The 14,190-nt window shown below is 43.2% G+C and overlaps 2 protein-coding genes across 2 annotated transcripts; both read left to right on the top strand.

The window, feature by feature from the left end:
- The first annotated feature begins 1,259 nt into the window (after positions 1-1,259).
- Positions 1,260-1,956, top strand: LOC137633679 (mRNA decay activator protein ZFP36L3-like). The gene is made up of 2 exons (XM_068365927.1): positions 1,260-1,574; positions 1,750-1,956. The coding sequence occupies exons 1-2, from the start codon at positions 1,260-1,262 to the stop codon at positions 1,954-1,956; spliced, it is 522 nt and encodes a 173-aa protein (XP_068222028.1).
- A 7,526-nt stretch (positions 1,957-9,482) lies between these two features.
- On the top strand, positions 9,483-13,167 carry LOC137633678 (antifreeze protein Maxi-like). Its single transcript, XM_068365926.1, has 5 exons — positions 9,483-9,563; positions 10,650-10,826; positions 11,605-11,710; positions 11,974-12,141; positions 12,881-13,167. Exons 1-5 carry the CDS (start codon positions 9,483-9,485, stop codon positions 13,165-13,167), a joined length of 819 nt encoding a protein of 272 aa, XP_068222027.1.
- The last annotated feature ends 1,023 nt before the right edge of the window (positions 13,168-14,190 follow it).

The following is a 14,190-nucleotide window of genomic DNA, read 5'->3' as shown; positions in this document are numbered from 1 at the left end:
CTATGGCTATGGCTATGGCTACGGCTAAGGCTATGGCTAAGTGGCTATGTCTGGCTATGGCTATGGCTATATCTATGTCTATGTCTATGGCTATGGCTATGTCTATGTCTGGCTTTGGCTATGGCTATGGCTATTTCTATGGTTATGGCTATGGCTATGGCTATGGCTATGTTGCTATGACTATGGTTATGTTTATGTCTATTGCTATGGTAATGGCTATGGGTATGTCTATGGCTATGTCTATGTCTACCATGGTTATGGCTATGGATATGGCTATGGCTATGTCCATGTCTATGTCTATGGCTAATGCTATATATGTCTATATCTATGGCTATGTCTATGTCTATGGCTATGTCAATGGCTATGGATATGTCTATGGCTATGGCTCTGGTTATAGCTCAGGCTGTTTCTATGGCTATGGCTATGGCTATGGCTATGTCTATGGCTATGGCTATGGCTATGGCTATGACTATGTTCATGGCTATGGCTATTTTTATGGCTATGGCTCTGTCTATGTGTATGGCTCTGGCTATGGCTATGGGTATGGCTCTCTCTGTCAAAGGCTATAGCTATGGCTATGTCTATGTCTATGGCTATGGTTTTGGCTATGTCTGGCTATGGCTATAGCTGTATCTATGTCTCTGTCTATGTCTATGGCTATGGCTAAGGCTATGGCTACGGTTATAACTTTGGCTATGGCTATGGCTATGTCTATGGCTATGGCAATGTGTATGTCTATGTCTATATGGCTATGGCAATGGCTATGGCTATGACTATGGCTATGGGTATGGCAATGGCAATGGCTATGTCTCTGGCTATGGATATGGCTATGGCAATGTCTTTGGCTATGGCTATGGCTATTACTATGTGTATGTCTATGACTGTGGCTATGGCTATGGCTATATATATATCTATGGCTATGGCTATGGCTATGTCTATTGCTATGGCTATGGCTATGTTTATGGCTGTGGCTCTGGTTATGGCTTTGTCTAGGGCTATGTCTACGGTTATGTTTATTGCAAAGAATATTGCTATTAGTATATCTATGTCTATGGCTATGTCTATGGCTATGTGGCTCTGGCTTTGGCTATGGCTAAGACTATGACTATGGCTATGGCTCTGGTTATGTCTATGTGGCTATGGCTATAGCTATGGCTCTTGCTATGGTTCTGCCTATGTTTATGGCTATGGCTATGTCTATGTCTATGGCTATGGCTATGGCTATGTCTACATCTATGGCTATGGCTACGGCATTATCTATGTCTATGTCTATGGCTATCTCTATGGCTATGGCTATGGCTATGGCTATTTGTATATCTATGGCTATGTCGAAGGCTATCTCTATGTCTATGGCTATGGCTCTGTCTATGGCCATGGCTATAGCTATGGCTATGCCTGATCCTTTCGGTATGGCTATGGCTAAGGCTGAGGCATTGGCTATGGCTATGGCTTTGGCTATGGCCATGGCTATGTCTATGGCTATGGCTATAGCTATGGCTATGGCTCTGGCTATGTCTATATCTATGGCTATGTCTGTGGCTATGGAAAAGGCTCTGGCTATGGCTATGTCTATGGCTAGGTCTATTTGTATGTCTATGTCTGTCTATGTCTAATGGCAAAGGCTATGGCTATGGCTATGTCTATGGCTATGGCTATGTCTATGTCTACCATGGATATGGCTATGGCTATTTCCATGTCTATGTCTATGTCTATGGCTAAGGCTATGTCTATGTCTATGTCTACGGTTAGGCCATGGCTACGGCTTTGGCTTTGGATAAGGCTACGGCTATGTCCTCGGCTATGGCTACGTCCTCAGCTATGGCTAAGGCTACAGCTACGGCTATGGCTACAGCCACGGCTATGGCTACGTCTTTGGCTATGGCTATTGCTTTGGCTGTGTCTAGCTATGGCTATGGCCATACCTATGGCTATGGCTATGGCTATAGCTATGGCTAAGGCTATAGCTATGTGGCTATGTCTGGCTATGGCTATGGCTATATCTATGTCTATGTCTAAGTCTATGGCTATGGCTATGTCTATGTCTGGCTATGGCTTTGGCTATGGCTATTTCTATAGCTATGGCTATGGCTATGGCTATGTGGCTCTGACTATTGCTATATCTATGTTTATGGCTATGGCAATGGCTATGGTTATGTCTATGGCTATGTCTATGTCTACCATGGGTATGGCTATGGATATGGCTATGGCTATGTCATTGTCTATGTCTATGGCTAATGCTATGTCTATGTGTATGTCTATGTCTATGGCTATGTCTATGTCTATGGCTATATCAATGGCTATGGATATGGCTATGGCTCTGGCTACGTCTATGTGGCTATGGCTATGGACAGTCTATGGCTATGGCTATGGCTATGGCTAAGGCTATGTCTATGGCTCTGGCTCTGTCTGTCTATGGCTATGACTATGGCTATGTCTGGCTATGGCTATGGCTATATATATGTCTATGTCCATGTCTATGTCTATGGAAATGGCTGAGGCTATGGCTACGGCTTTGGCTATGGCTACGGCTATGGCTACGTCTATGGCTATGGCTATGTCTATGTCTATGTCTATATGGCTATGGCTATGGCTATGGCTATGACTATGGCTATGGGTATGGTAATGGCAATGGCTATGGCTTTGTCTATGTCTATGTCTATGGCTATGTCTATGGCAATGAAAAAGGCTATTGGTATATCTATGTCTATGTCAATGTCTATGGCTATGTCTATGTCTATGTGGCTATGGCTTTGGCTATGGCTAAGACTATGAATATGCTATGGCTATAGCTATATCTATATGGCTATGGCTATGGCTATGGTTATGACTATGGCCATGGCTATGGTTATGATTATGTTTATGGCTATGTCTATGTCTATGGCTATGGCTATAGCTATGTCTACATCTATGGCTATGGCTACGGCTATGGCTACGGCAATGTCTATGTCTATGTCTATGTCTATGTCTATGGCTATATCTATGGTTATGGCTATGGCTCTGTCTCTGGCTATGGCTATGGCTGACCCTTTGGGTATGGCTATGGCTATGGCTGAAGCATTGTCTATGGCAATGGCTTTGGCTATGGGTATGTCTATGGCTATGGCTATAGCTATTGCTATGGCTATGGCTGAGGCTATGTCTATGGCTATGGCTATGTCTATGTCAAAAGCTATGACTACAGCTATGGCTGTCTATTGATATGGCTATGACTATGGCTAGGGCTGTGGCTATCACTATGTCTATGGCTATGGCTATGGCTATAGCTATGGCTATAGCTATGGCTATGTCACTGGCTATGGCTATGGCTATGGCTATGTTTATTGCTTTGGCTATGGCTATGTCTATGGCTATTGCTATGGCTATGGCTAAGGCTATGGCTAAGTGGCTATGTCTGGCTATGGCTATGGCTATATCTATGTCTATGTCTATGTCTATGGCTATGGCTATGTCTATGTCTGGCTTTGGCTATGGCTATGGCTATGTCTATGGCTATGACTATGGCTATGGCTATGTTGCTATGACTATGGCTATGTCTATGTCTATTGCTATGATAATGGCCATTGCTATGTCTATGGATATGTCTATGTCTACCATGGGGATGGCTATGGATATGGCTATGGCTATGTTCATGTCTATGTCTATGGCTAATGCTATGTGTATGTCTATGTCTTTGGCTATGGCTAGGGCTATGTCTATGACTATTGCTCTGGTAATGGCTATTGCTATGTCTATGGCTATGTCTCTGTCTACCATGGGTATGGCTATGGATATGGCTATGGCTATGTCCATGTCTATGTCTATGGCTAATGCTATGTCTATGTCTATGTCTATGGCTATGGCTAGGGCTATGTCTATGGCTACGGCTAAAGCTACGGCTACGGCTAAGGCTACATCATATGGCTATGGCTAAGGCTACGGCTATGGCTACATCGTATGACTATGGCTACGGCTACGTCTACATCTAAGGCTATCGCTATGGCTACGTCAATGGCTATGGCTAGGGCTATGTCTCTGGCTATGGCTATGACTAAGTCTATGGCTATGGCTATGGCTATATCTATGGCTCTGTCTATAACTATGGCTATGTCTCTGCCTATGTCTATGGCTATGGCTATGGCTATGACTATGGCTATAGTTCTGGCTATGTGTATGTCTATGGCTATGGCTATGGCTATGGCTATAGCTCTGTCTATATCTATGGCTATGTCTATGTCTATGGCTATGTCTATGTCTATGTGTATGGCTATGTTTTTGTGTATGACTATGGCTATGGTTGTGTATGTCTATGGCTCTGGCTATGGCTATGGCTATGGCTATGATTATGGCTGTCTATGGCTATAGCTATGTCTTCATCTATGTATATGGCTATGACTACGGCTACGGGTATGGCCATGGCGTCAAATATGGCTATGGCTATGGCTATGGCCATGTCTATGGCTATGGCTATGTCTATGCCTATGGCTATGGGTATGTCTATGGCTATGGCTATGGCTAGGGCTATGTTCATGTTTATGGCTATGGTTATGTGTATGTCTCTGTCTATGGCTATGGCTATGGCTCTGATAATGGCTATGGCTATGGCTATGGTTATGTGTATGTATATGTCTATGTCTATGACTATGGCTATAGCTATGGCTCTGGCTCTGGCTCTGGTTATGTCTATGTCTATGGCGATGTCTATGGCTATATCTATGTTTATGTCTATGGCTATGTCTATAGCTATGGCTATGGCTATGGCTATGGCAATGTCTTTGTCTATGGGTATAGCTATGTTTAATGCTATCGTTATACTAAGGCTATGGCTATGTCCATGTCTATGGCTATGGCTATGGCTATGACTATGGCTATGTCTATGTCTATGGCTATTGCTATGTCTATGTCTATGTCTATGGCCATGGCCCTGGCTAATGCTTTGTCGATGTCTACCATGGGTATGGCTATGGCTATGGCTATGTCTATGTCTATGTCTATGGCTATGGCTATGGCCATGTCTGTCTATAGCTATGGCTCTGGCTATGGCTATAGCTATGGCTATGGCTATTTCTATGGCTATGGCTATGTCTATGTTTATGGCTATGTTTAAGTCTATGGCTATGGCTATGTGTATGTGTTTGGCTATGGCTATGGCTATTGCTATGTCTATGTGTATATATAAGTCTATGTCTCTGTGTATGGCTATGGCTATGTATGTGTGGCTATGGCTATGGTTATGCTATGGCTATGGCTATGGCAATGGCAATGGCGATGGCGATGGCAATGGCTATGGCTATGGCTATGGCTATGTCTATGGCTATGGATATGGCTATGGTTTTGTTTATGTATGTCTACCATGGTTATGGCTATGTCTATGTCTATGGCTATGGCTATGGCTATGTCTAAGTCTATGGCTATGGCTATGTCTATGTTTTTGTCTGTCTGTCTTTGGCTATGGCTATGTCTAGGGCTTTGGCTATGACTATGGCTATGGATATGTCTGTCTATGGCTATGGTTATGTCTATTTCTAAGGCTATGTCTATGGCTATGTCTATGTCTATGGCTCTGGCAATGGCTATGTCTATGTCTACCATGGCTATGACTATGGCTACAGCTATGGCTATAGCTATGGCTATGGCTATGTCTATGTCTATGGCTATGTCTATGGCTAGGGGTCTGTTCATGTCTATGGCTATGGCTATGGCTCTGGCTGTGTCTATATCTATGGCTATGTCTATGGCTATGGCTCTGTCTATGTCTATGGCTATGGCTATGGCTCAGGCTGTGTCTATGTCTATGGCTATGGCTATGTCTATGTATATGGCTATGTCTGTCTAAGCCTATTGCTGTCTATGTCTAAGTCTATGGCTACGACTACTTTTTCTATGGTTATGGCTATGGCTATGGAGATGGCTATGGCTATGCCTAATGCAATGTCTATGTCTATGGCTATGGCTATGTCTATGTGTATGTCTATGGCTACGGCTACGGCTCTGGCTACGTCTATGGCTATGACTATGGCTACGGCTACAGCTATGGCTATGTCTATGTCTATGGCTTTGGCTATGGCAATGTCTACGGCTATGTCTATGTCTATGTCTATGTCAATGGCTACGTCTACGGCTACGGCTACGGCTACATCTATGGCTATGGCTATGGCTATGGCTACATCAATGGCTATGTTATGTCTATGTCTATGGCTATGTCTCTGTCAATGTCTATAGCTATGGCTCTGGCTATGGCTATGGCAATGTCTATGTCTATAGCTATGGTTATGTCTATGGCTATCGCTATGTCTAAGGTTATGACTATGGCTATATCCATGTCTATGGCTTTGGCTATGACAATGGCTATGTCTATGTCTATGGCTATTGCTATGTCTATGTCTATGGTTATGGCTATGGCTAAGGCTATGTCTATGTCTACCATGGGTTTGGCTATGGCTATGGCTATGTATATGTCTATGGGTAGGGCTATGGCTATGTCTTTGTCTATGGCTATGGTTATAGCTATAGCTAGGGCTATGGCTATGTCTTTGTCTATGGCTATGGCTATGGCTATTGCTATGGCTCTGGCTATGTCTATGGCTATGTCTAAGTCTATGGCTATGGCTATGTCTATGTCTTTGTCTATGGCTATGGCTATGGCTATTGCTATGGCTATGGCTATGTCAATGTCTATATCTATGTCTTCAGATATTGCTATGGCTATGGCTATATCAATGTCTATGTATATGTCTGTCTTTGGCTATGACTATGTCCTTGTCTATGGCTATGGCTATGGCCATGGATATATCTATGTCTGTAGCCATGGCTATGGCCATGTTCATGTCTATGTTTATGTCTATGTCTATGGCTATGGCTAAGGCAATGTCGATGGCTATGGCTATGGCTATGTCTATGTCTATGTCTATGGCTATGGCTATGTATACCATGGCTATGGCTATGGCTATATCTATGTCTATGGCTATGGCTATGGCTATATCTATGTCTATGGTTATGGCTATGGCTATGGCTATGTCTATGGCTTTGGCTTCGGCTATGACTATGGCTATGGCTATGGCTATGTCTATGTCTATGGCTATGGCTATGTATACCATGGCTTTAGCTATGGCTATGTCTATGTCTATGTCTATGGCTGTGGCTATGTTTATATCTATGTCTACGGAGACGGCTATGGCTACGGCTACATATATGGCTTCGGCAACGGCAACGGATATGGCTAAAGCTATGGCTTTGGCTATGGCTATGTCTATGGCTATGGCTGTGGCTATAGCCCTGTCTATGGCTATGGCTATGGCCATATCTATGTCTCTGGCTATGGATATGGCTTTGTCTATTGCTACAGCTACAGCTACGGCTACGGCTACATCATACGGCTATGGCTATGGCTAAGGTTACAGCTACAGAAACATCTACGGCTATGGCTATGGCTACGTCAATGGTTATGGCTATGGCTATGTCTATGGTTAAGGCTATGGCTATGTCTATGTCTATGGCTATGGCTATGGCTATGTCTATGGCTATGGCTATGGCTATGACTATGGATATAGGTCTGGCTATGTGTATGTCTATGGCTATGGCTATAGCTCTGTCAATATCTATGTCTATGGCTATGTCTATGTCTATGTGAATGGCTATATCTGTCTCTGGTTATGGCTATGTCTATGTCCATGGCTATGGCTATGGATGCTATGGCTATGGCTATGGCTATGATTATGGCTATGTCTCTGGCTATGGCTATGGCTATGGCTATGTCTATGGCTCTGGCTATGGCTATGTCTATGTCTATGGATATGGCTATGGCTATGTCTATGGCTATGGCTATGGTTATGTCTATATATATGTCTATGTCTATGGCTATGGCTATGGCTATGGTTTTAGCAATGGACATGTCTATGTCCATGTCTATATCTATGGGTATGGCTATGACTATGGCTACAACCATGTCCACGTCCATTGCTACGGCTACGTCTTCGGCAACGGCGATGGCAACGGCAAGGGCGACCGCTACGGCTACGGCGACGTCTATAGCTATGGCTTAGTCTATGACTATGTCTATGGCTATGCCTATGGCTATGCTCTGTCTATGGGTATGGCAATGGCTATGTCTATGCTTAGCTATGGCTTATTCTATGTCTATGTGTATGTCTATGACTATGTCTATGTCTGGCTATGTCTATGTCTATGGCTATGGCTATGTCTATGTCTATGGCTCTGACTACGTCTAAGTCTAAATCTATGTCTATGTCTATGTCTATGGGTCGGGCTATGGCTCTGGCAATGGCTATGTCTTTGTTTATTGCTATAGCTATGGCTATGTCTGGCTCTGGCTATGGCAATGGCTATCTCTATGTCTATGTCAATGTCTATGTCTAAGTCTGGCTATGGCTATGGATAGGGCTATGGCTATGGCTACGGCTATGGCTATGTCTATGGCTATGGCTGTGTCTATGTCTATGTCTATATGGCTATGGCTATGGCTATGGCTATGACTATGGCTATGGGTATGGTAATGGCAATGGCTATGGCTTTGTCTATGTCTATATCTATGGCTATGTCTATGGCAATGAAAAAGGCTATTGGTATATCTATGTCTATGTCAATGTCTATGGCTCTGTCTATGTCTATGTGGCTATGGCTTTGGCTATGGCTAAGACTATGAATATGCTATGGCTATAGCTATATCTATATGGCTATGGCTATGGCTATGGTTATGACTATGGCCATGGCTATGGTTATGATTATGTTTATGGCTATGTCTATGTCTATGGCTATGGCTATAGCTATGTCTACATCTATGGCTATGGCTACGGCTATGGCTACGGCAATGTCTATGTCTATGTCTATGGCTATCTCTATGGCTATGGCTATGGCTCTGTCTCTGGCTATGGCTATGGCTGACCCTTTGGGTATGGCTATGGCTATGGCTGAGGCATTGTCTATGGCAATGGCTTTGGCTATGGCTATGTCTATGGCTATGGCTATAGCTATGGCTATGGCTATGGCTGAGGCTATGTCTATGGCTATGGCTCTGTCTATGTCAAAAGCTATGACTACAGCTAAATCTGTCTATTGATATGGCTATGACTATGGCTAGGGCTGTGGCTATCACTATGTCTATGGCTATGGCTATGGCTATAGCTATGGCTATAGCTATGGCTATGTCAATGGCTATGGCTATGGCTATGGCTATGTTTATTGCTTTGGCTATGGCTATGTCTATGGCTATTGCTATGGCTATGGCTAAGGCTATGGCTAAGTGGCTATGTCTGGCTATGGCTATGGCTATATTGATGTCTATGTCTATGTCTATGGCTATGGCTATGTCTATGTCTGGCTTTGGCTATGGCTATGGCTATGTCTATGGCTATGACTATGGCTATGGCTATGTTGCTATGACTATGGCTATGTCTATGTCTATTGCTATGGTAATGGCTATTGCTATGTCTATGGATATGTCTATGTCTACCATGGGGATGGCTATGGATATGGCTATGGCTATGTCCATGTCTTTGTCTATGGCTAATGCTATGTCTATGTCTATGTCTTTGGCTATGGCTAGGGCTATGTCTATGACTATTGCTATGGTAATGGCTATTGCTATGTCTATGGCTATGTCTATGTCTACCATGGGTATGGCTATGGATATGGCTATGGCTATGTCCATGTCTATGTCTATGGCTAATGCTATGTCTATGTCTATGTCTATGGCTATGGCTAGGGCTATGTCTATGGCTACGGCTAAAGCTACGGCTACGGCTAAGGCTACATCATATGGCTATGGCTAAGGCTACGGCTATGGCTACATAGTATAACTATGGCTACGGCTACGTCTACATCTAAGGCTATCGCTTTGGCTACATCAATGGCTATGGCTAGGGCTATGTCTCTGGCTATGGCTATGACTAAGTCTATGGCTATGGCTATGGCTATATCTATGGCTATGTCTATAACTATGGCTATGTCTCTGTCTATGTCTATGGCTATGGTTATGGCTATGACTATGGCTATAGTTCTGGCTATGTGTATGTCTATGGCTATGGCTATGACTATGGCTATAGCTCTGTCTATATCTATGGCTATGTCTATGTCTATGGCTATGTCTATGTCTATGTGTATGACTATGTTTTTGTCTATGACTATGGCTATGGTTGTGTATGTCTATGGCTCTGGCTATGGCGATGGCTATGGCTATGATTATGGCTGTCTATGGCTATAGCTTTGTCTTCATCTATGTATATGGCTATGACTACGGCTACGGGTATGGCCATGGCGTCATCTATGGCTATGGCTATGGCTAAGGCCATGTCTATGGCTATGGCTATGTCTATGCCTATGGCTATGGGTATGTCTATGGCTATGGCTATGGCTAGGGCTATATTCATGTTTATGGCTATGGTTATGTGTATGTGTCTGTCTATGGCTATGGCTATGGCTCTGATAATGGCTTTGGCTATGGCTATGGCTATGTGTATGTGTATGTCTATGTCTATGACTATGGCTATAGCTATGGCTCTGGCTCTGGCTCTGGCTATGTCTATGTCTATGGCGATGTCTATGGCTATATCTATGTTTATGTCTATGGCTATGTCTATAGCTTTGGCTATGGCTATGGCTATGGCAATGTCTTTGTCTATGGGTATAGCTATGTTTAATGCTATCGTTATACTAAGGCTATGGTTATGTCCATGTCTATGGCTATGGCTATGGCTATGACTATGGCTATGTCTATGTCTATGGCTATTGCTATGTCTATGTCTATGTCTATGGCCATGGCCCTGGCTAATGCTTTGTCGATGTCTACCCTGGGCATGGCTATGGCTATGGCTATGGCTATGTCTATGTCTATGGCTAGGGCTATGGCCATTTCTGTCTATAGCTATGGCTATGGCTATGGCTATAGCTATGGCTATGGTTATTTCTATGGCTATGGCTATATCTATGTTTATGGCTATGTTTAAGTCTATGGCTATGGCTATGTGTATGTGTTTGGCTATGGCTATGGCTATTGCTATGTCTATGTGTATGTCTAAGTCTATGTCTTTGTGTATGGCTATGGCTATGTATGTGTGGCTATGGCTATGGTTATGCTATGGCTATGGCTATGGCAATGGCAATGGCGATGGCAATGGCTATGGCTATGGCTATGGCTATGGCTATGGCTATGTCTATGTCTATGGCTATGGCTATGTCTATGTTTTTGTCTGTCTGTCTATGGCTATGGCTATGTCTATGGCTTTGGCTATGACTATGGCTATGGCTATGTCTGTCTATGGCTATGGTTATGTCTATTTCTAAGGCTATGTCTATGGTTATGTCTATGTCTATGGCTCTGGCAATGGCTATGTCTATGTCTACCATGGCTATGGCTATGGCTACAGCTATGGCTATAGCTATGGCTATGGCTATGTCTATGTCTATGGCTATGTCTATGGCTAGGGCTCTGTCTATATCTATGGCTATGGCTATGGCTCTGGCTGTGTCTATGTCTATGGCTATGTCTATGGCTATGGCTCTGTCTATTTCTATGGCTATGGCTATGGCTCAGGCTGTGTCTATGTCTATGGCTATGGCTATGTCTATGTATATGGCTATGTCTGTCTAAGCCTATTGCTGTCTATATCTAAGTCTCTGGCTACGGCTACTTTGTCTATGGTTATGGCTATAGCTATGGAGATGGCTATGGCTATGCCTAAAGCTATGTCTATGTCTATGGCTATGGCTATGTCTATGTGTATGTCTATCGCTACGGCTACGGCTCTGGCTACGTCTATGGCTATGACTATGGCTACGGCTACAGCTATGGCTATGTCTATGTCTATGGCTTTGGCTATGGCAATGTCTACGGCTATGTCTATGTCTATGTCTATGTCAATGGCTACGTCTACGGCTACGGCTACGGCTACGGCTATATCTATGGCTATGGCTATGGCTATGGCTACATCAATGGCTATGCTATGTCTATGTCTATGGCTATGTCTCTGTCAATGTCTATAGCTATGGCTCTGGCTATGGCTATGGCAATGTCTATGTCTATAGCTATGGTTATGTCTATGGCTATCGCTATGTCTAAGGTTATGACTATGGCTATATCCATGTCTATGGCTTTGGCTATGACAATGGCTATGTCTATGTCTATGGCTATTGCTATGTCTATGTCTATGGGTATGGCTATGGCTAAGGCTATGTCTATGTCTACCATGGGTTTGGCTATGGCTATGGCTATGTATATGTCTATGGCTAGGGCTATGGCTATGTCTTTGTCTATGGCTATGGTTATAGCTATAGCTAGGGCTATGGCTATGTCTTTGTCTATGGCTATGGCTATGGCTATTGCTATGGCTCTGGCTATGTCTATGGCTATGTCTAAGTCTATGGCTATGGCTATGTCTATGTCTATGGCTATGGCTATGGCTATTGCTATGGCTATGGCTATGTCAATGTCTATATCTATGTCTTCAGATATTGCTATGGCTATGGCTATATCAATGTCTATGTATATGTCTGTCTTTGGCTATGACTATGTCCTTGTCTATGGCTATGGCTATGGCTATGGCTATATCTATGTCTGTAGCCATGGCTATGGCCATGTTCATGTCTATGTTTATGTCTATGTCTATGGCTATGTCTATGGCTATGGCTAAGGCAATGTCGATGGCTATGGCTATGGCTATGTCTATGTCTATGTCTATGGCTATGGCTATGTATACCATGGCTATGGCTATGGCTATATCTATGTCTATGGCTATGGCTATGGCTATATCTATGTCTATGGTTATGGCTATGGCTATGGCTATGTCTATGGCTTTGGCTTCGGCTATGACTATGGCTATGGCTATGGCTATGGTTATGGCTATGGCTATGTCTATGTCTATGGCTATGGCTATGTATACCATGGCTTTAGCTATGGCTATGTCTATGTCTATGTCTATGGCTGTGGCTATGTTTATATCTATGTCTACGGAGACGGCTATGGCTACGGCTACATATATGGCTATGGCAACGGCTACGGATATGGCTAAAGCTATGGCTTTGGCTATGGCTATGTCTATGGCTATGGCTGTGGCTATAGCCCTGTCTATGGCTATGGCTATGGCCATATCTATGTCTCTGGCTATGGATATGGCTTTGTCTATTGCTACAGCTACAGCTACGGCTACGGCTACATCATACGGCTATGGCTATGGCTAAGGTTACAGCTACAGAAACATCTACGGCTATGGCTATGGCTACGTCAATGGTTATGGCTATGGCTATGTCTATGGTTAAGGCTATGGCTATGTCTATGTCTATGGCTATGGCTATGGCTATGTCTATGGCTATGGCTATGACTCTGACTATGGATATAGGTCTGGCTATGTGTATGTCTATGGCTATGGCTATAGCTCTCTCTATATCTATGTCTATGGCTAAGTCTATGTCTATGTGAATGGCTATATCTATGTCTCTGGCTATGGCTATGTCTATGTCCATGGCTATGGCTATGGATGCTATGGCTATGGCTATGGCTATGATTATGGCTATGTCTCTGGCTATGGCTATGGCTATGGCTATGTCTATGGCTCTGGCTATGGCTATGGCTATGTCTATGGCAATGACTATGGTTATGTCTATATATATGTCTATGTCTATGGCTATGGCTATGGCTATTATTATTATTATTATTACTATCCAAGCTACAACCCTAGTTGGAAAAGCAGGATGCTATAAGCCCAGGGGCTCCAACAGGGAAAAATAGCCCAGTGAGGAAAGGAAATAAGGAAATAAATAAATGAAGAGAATAAATTAACAATAAATCATTCTAAAATAAGAAACAACGTCAAAACAGACATGTCATATAATAAACTATCAACAACATCAAAAACAAATATGTCATAAATAAACTATAAAAAGACTATGTCCGCCTGGTCAACAAAAAAGCATTTGCTCCAACTTTGAACTTTAGTAGTTCTACTGATTCAACCACCCGATTAGGAAGATCATTCCACAACTTGGTCACAGCTGGAATAAAACTTCTAGAGTACTGCGTAGTATTGAGCCTCGTGATGGAGAAGGCCTGGCTATTAGAATTAACTGCCTGCCTAGTATTACGAACAGGATAGAATTGTCCAGGGAGATCTGAATGTAAAGGATGGTCAGAGTTGTGAAAAATCTTATGCAACATGCATAATGAACTAATTGAACGACGGTGCCAAAGATTAATATCTAGATCAG

This window comes from Palaemon carinicauda, chromosome 43 (assembly GCF_036898095.1).
Source record: "Palaemon carinicauda isolate YSFRI2023 chromosome 43, ASM3689809v2, whole genome shotgun sequence".
Taxonomy (NCBI): Eukaryota; Metazoa; Arthropoda; class Malacostraca; order Decapoda; family Palaemonidae; genus Palaemon; species Palaemon carinicauda.
Note: the sequence above shows the minus strand (reverse complement) of the source record. Positions and strands in the feature narration are given on the sequence as shown.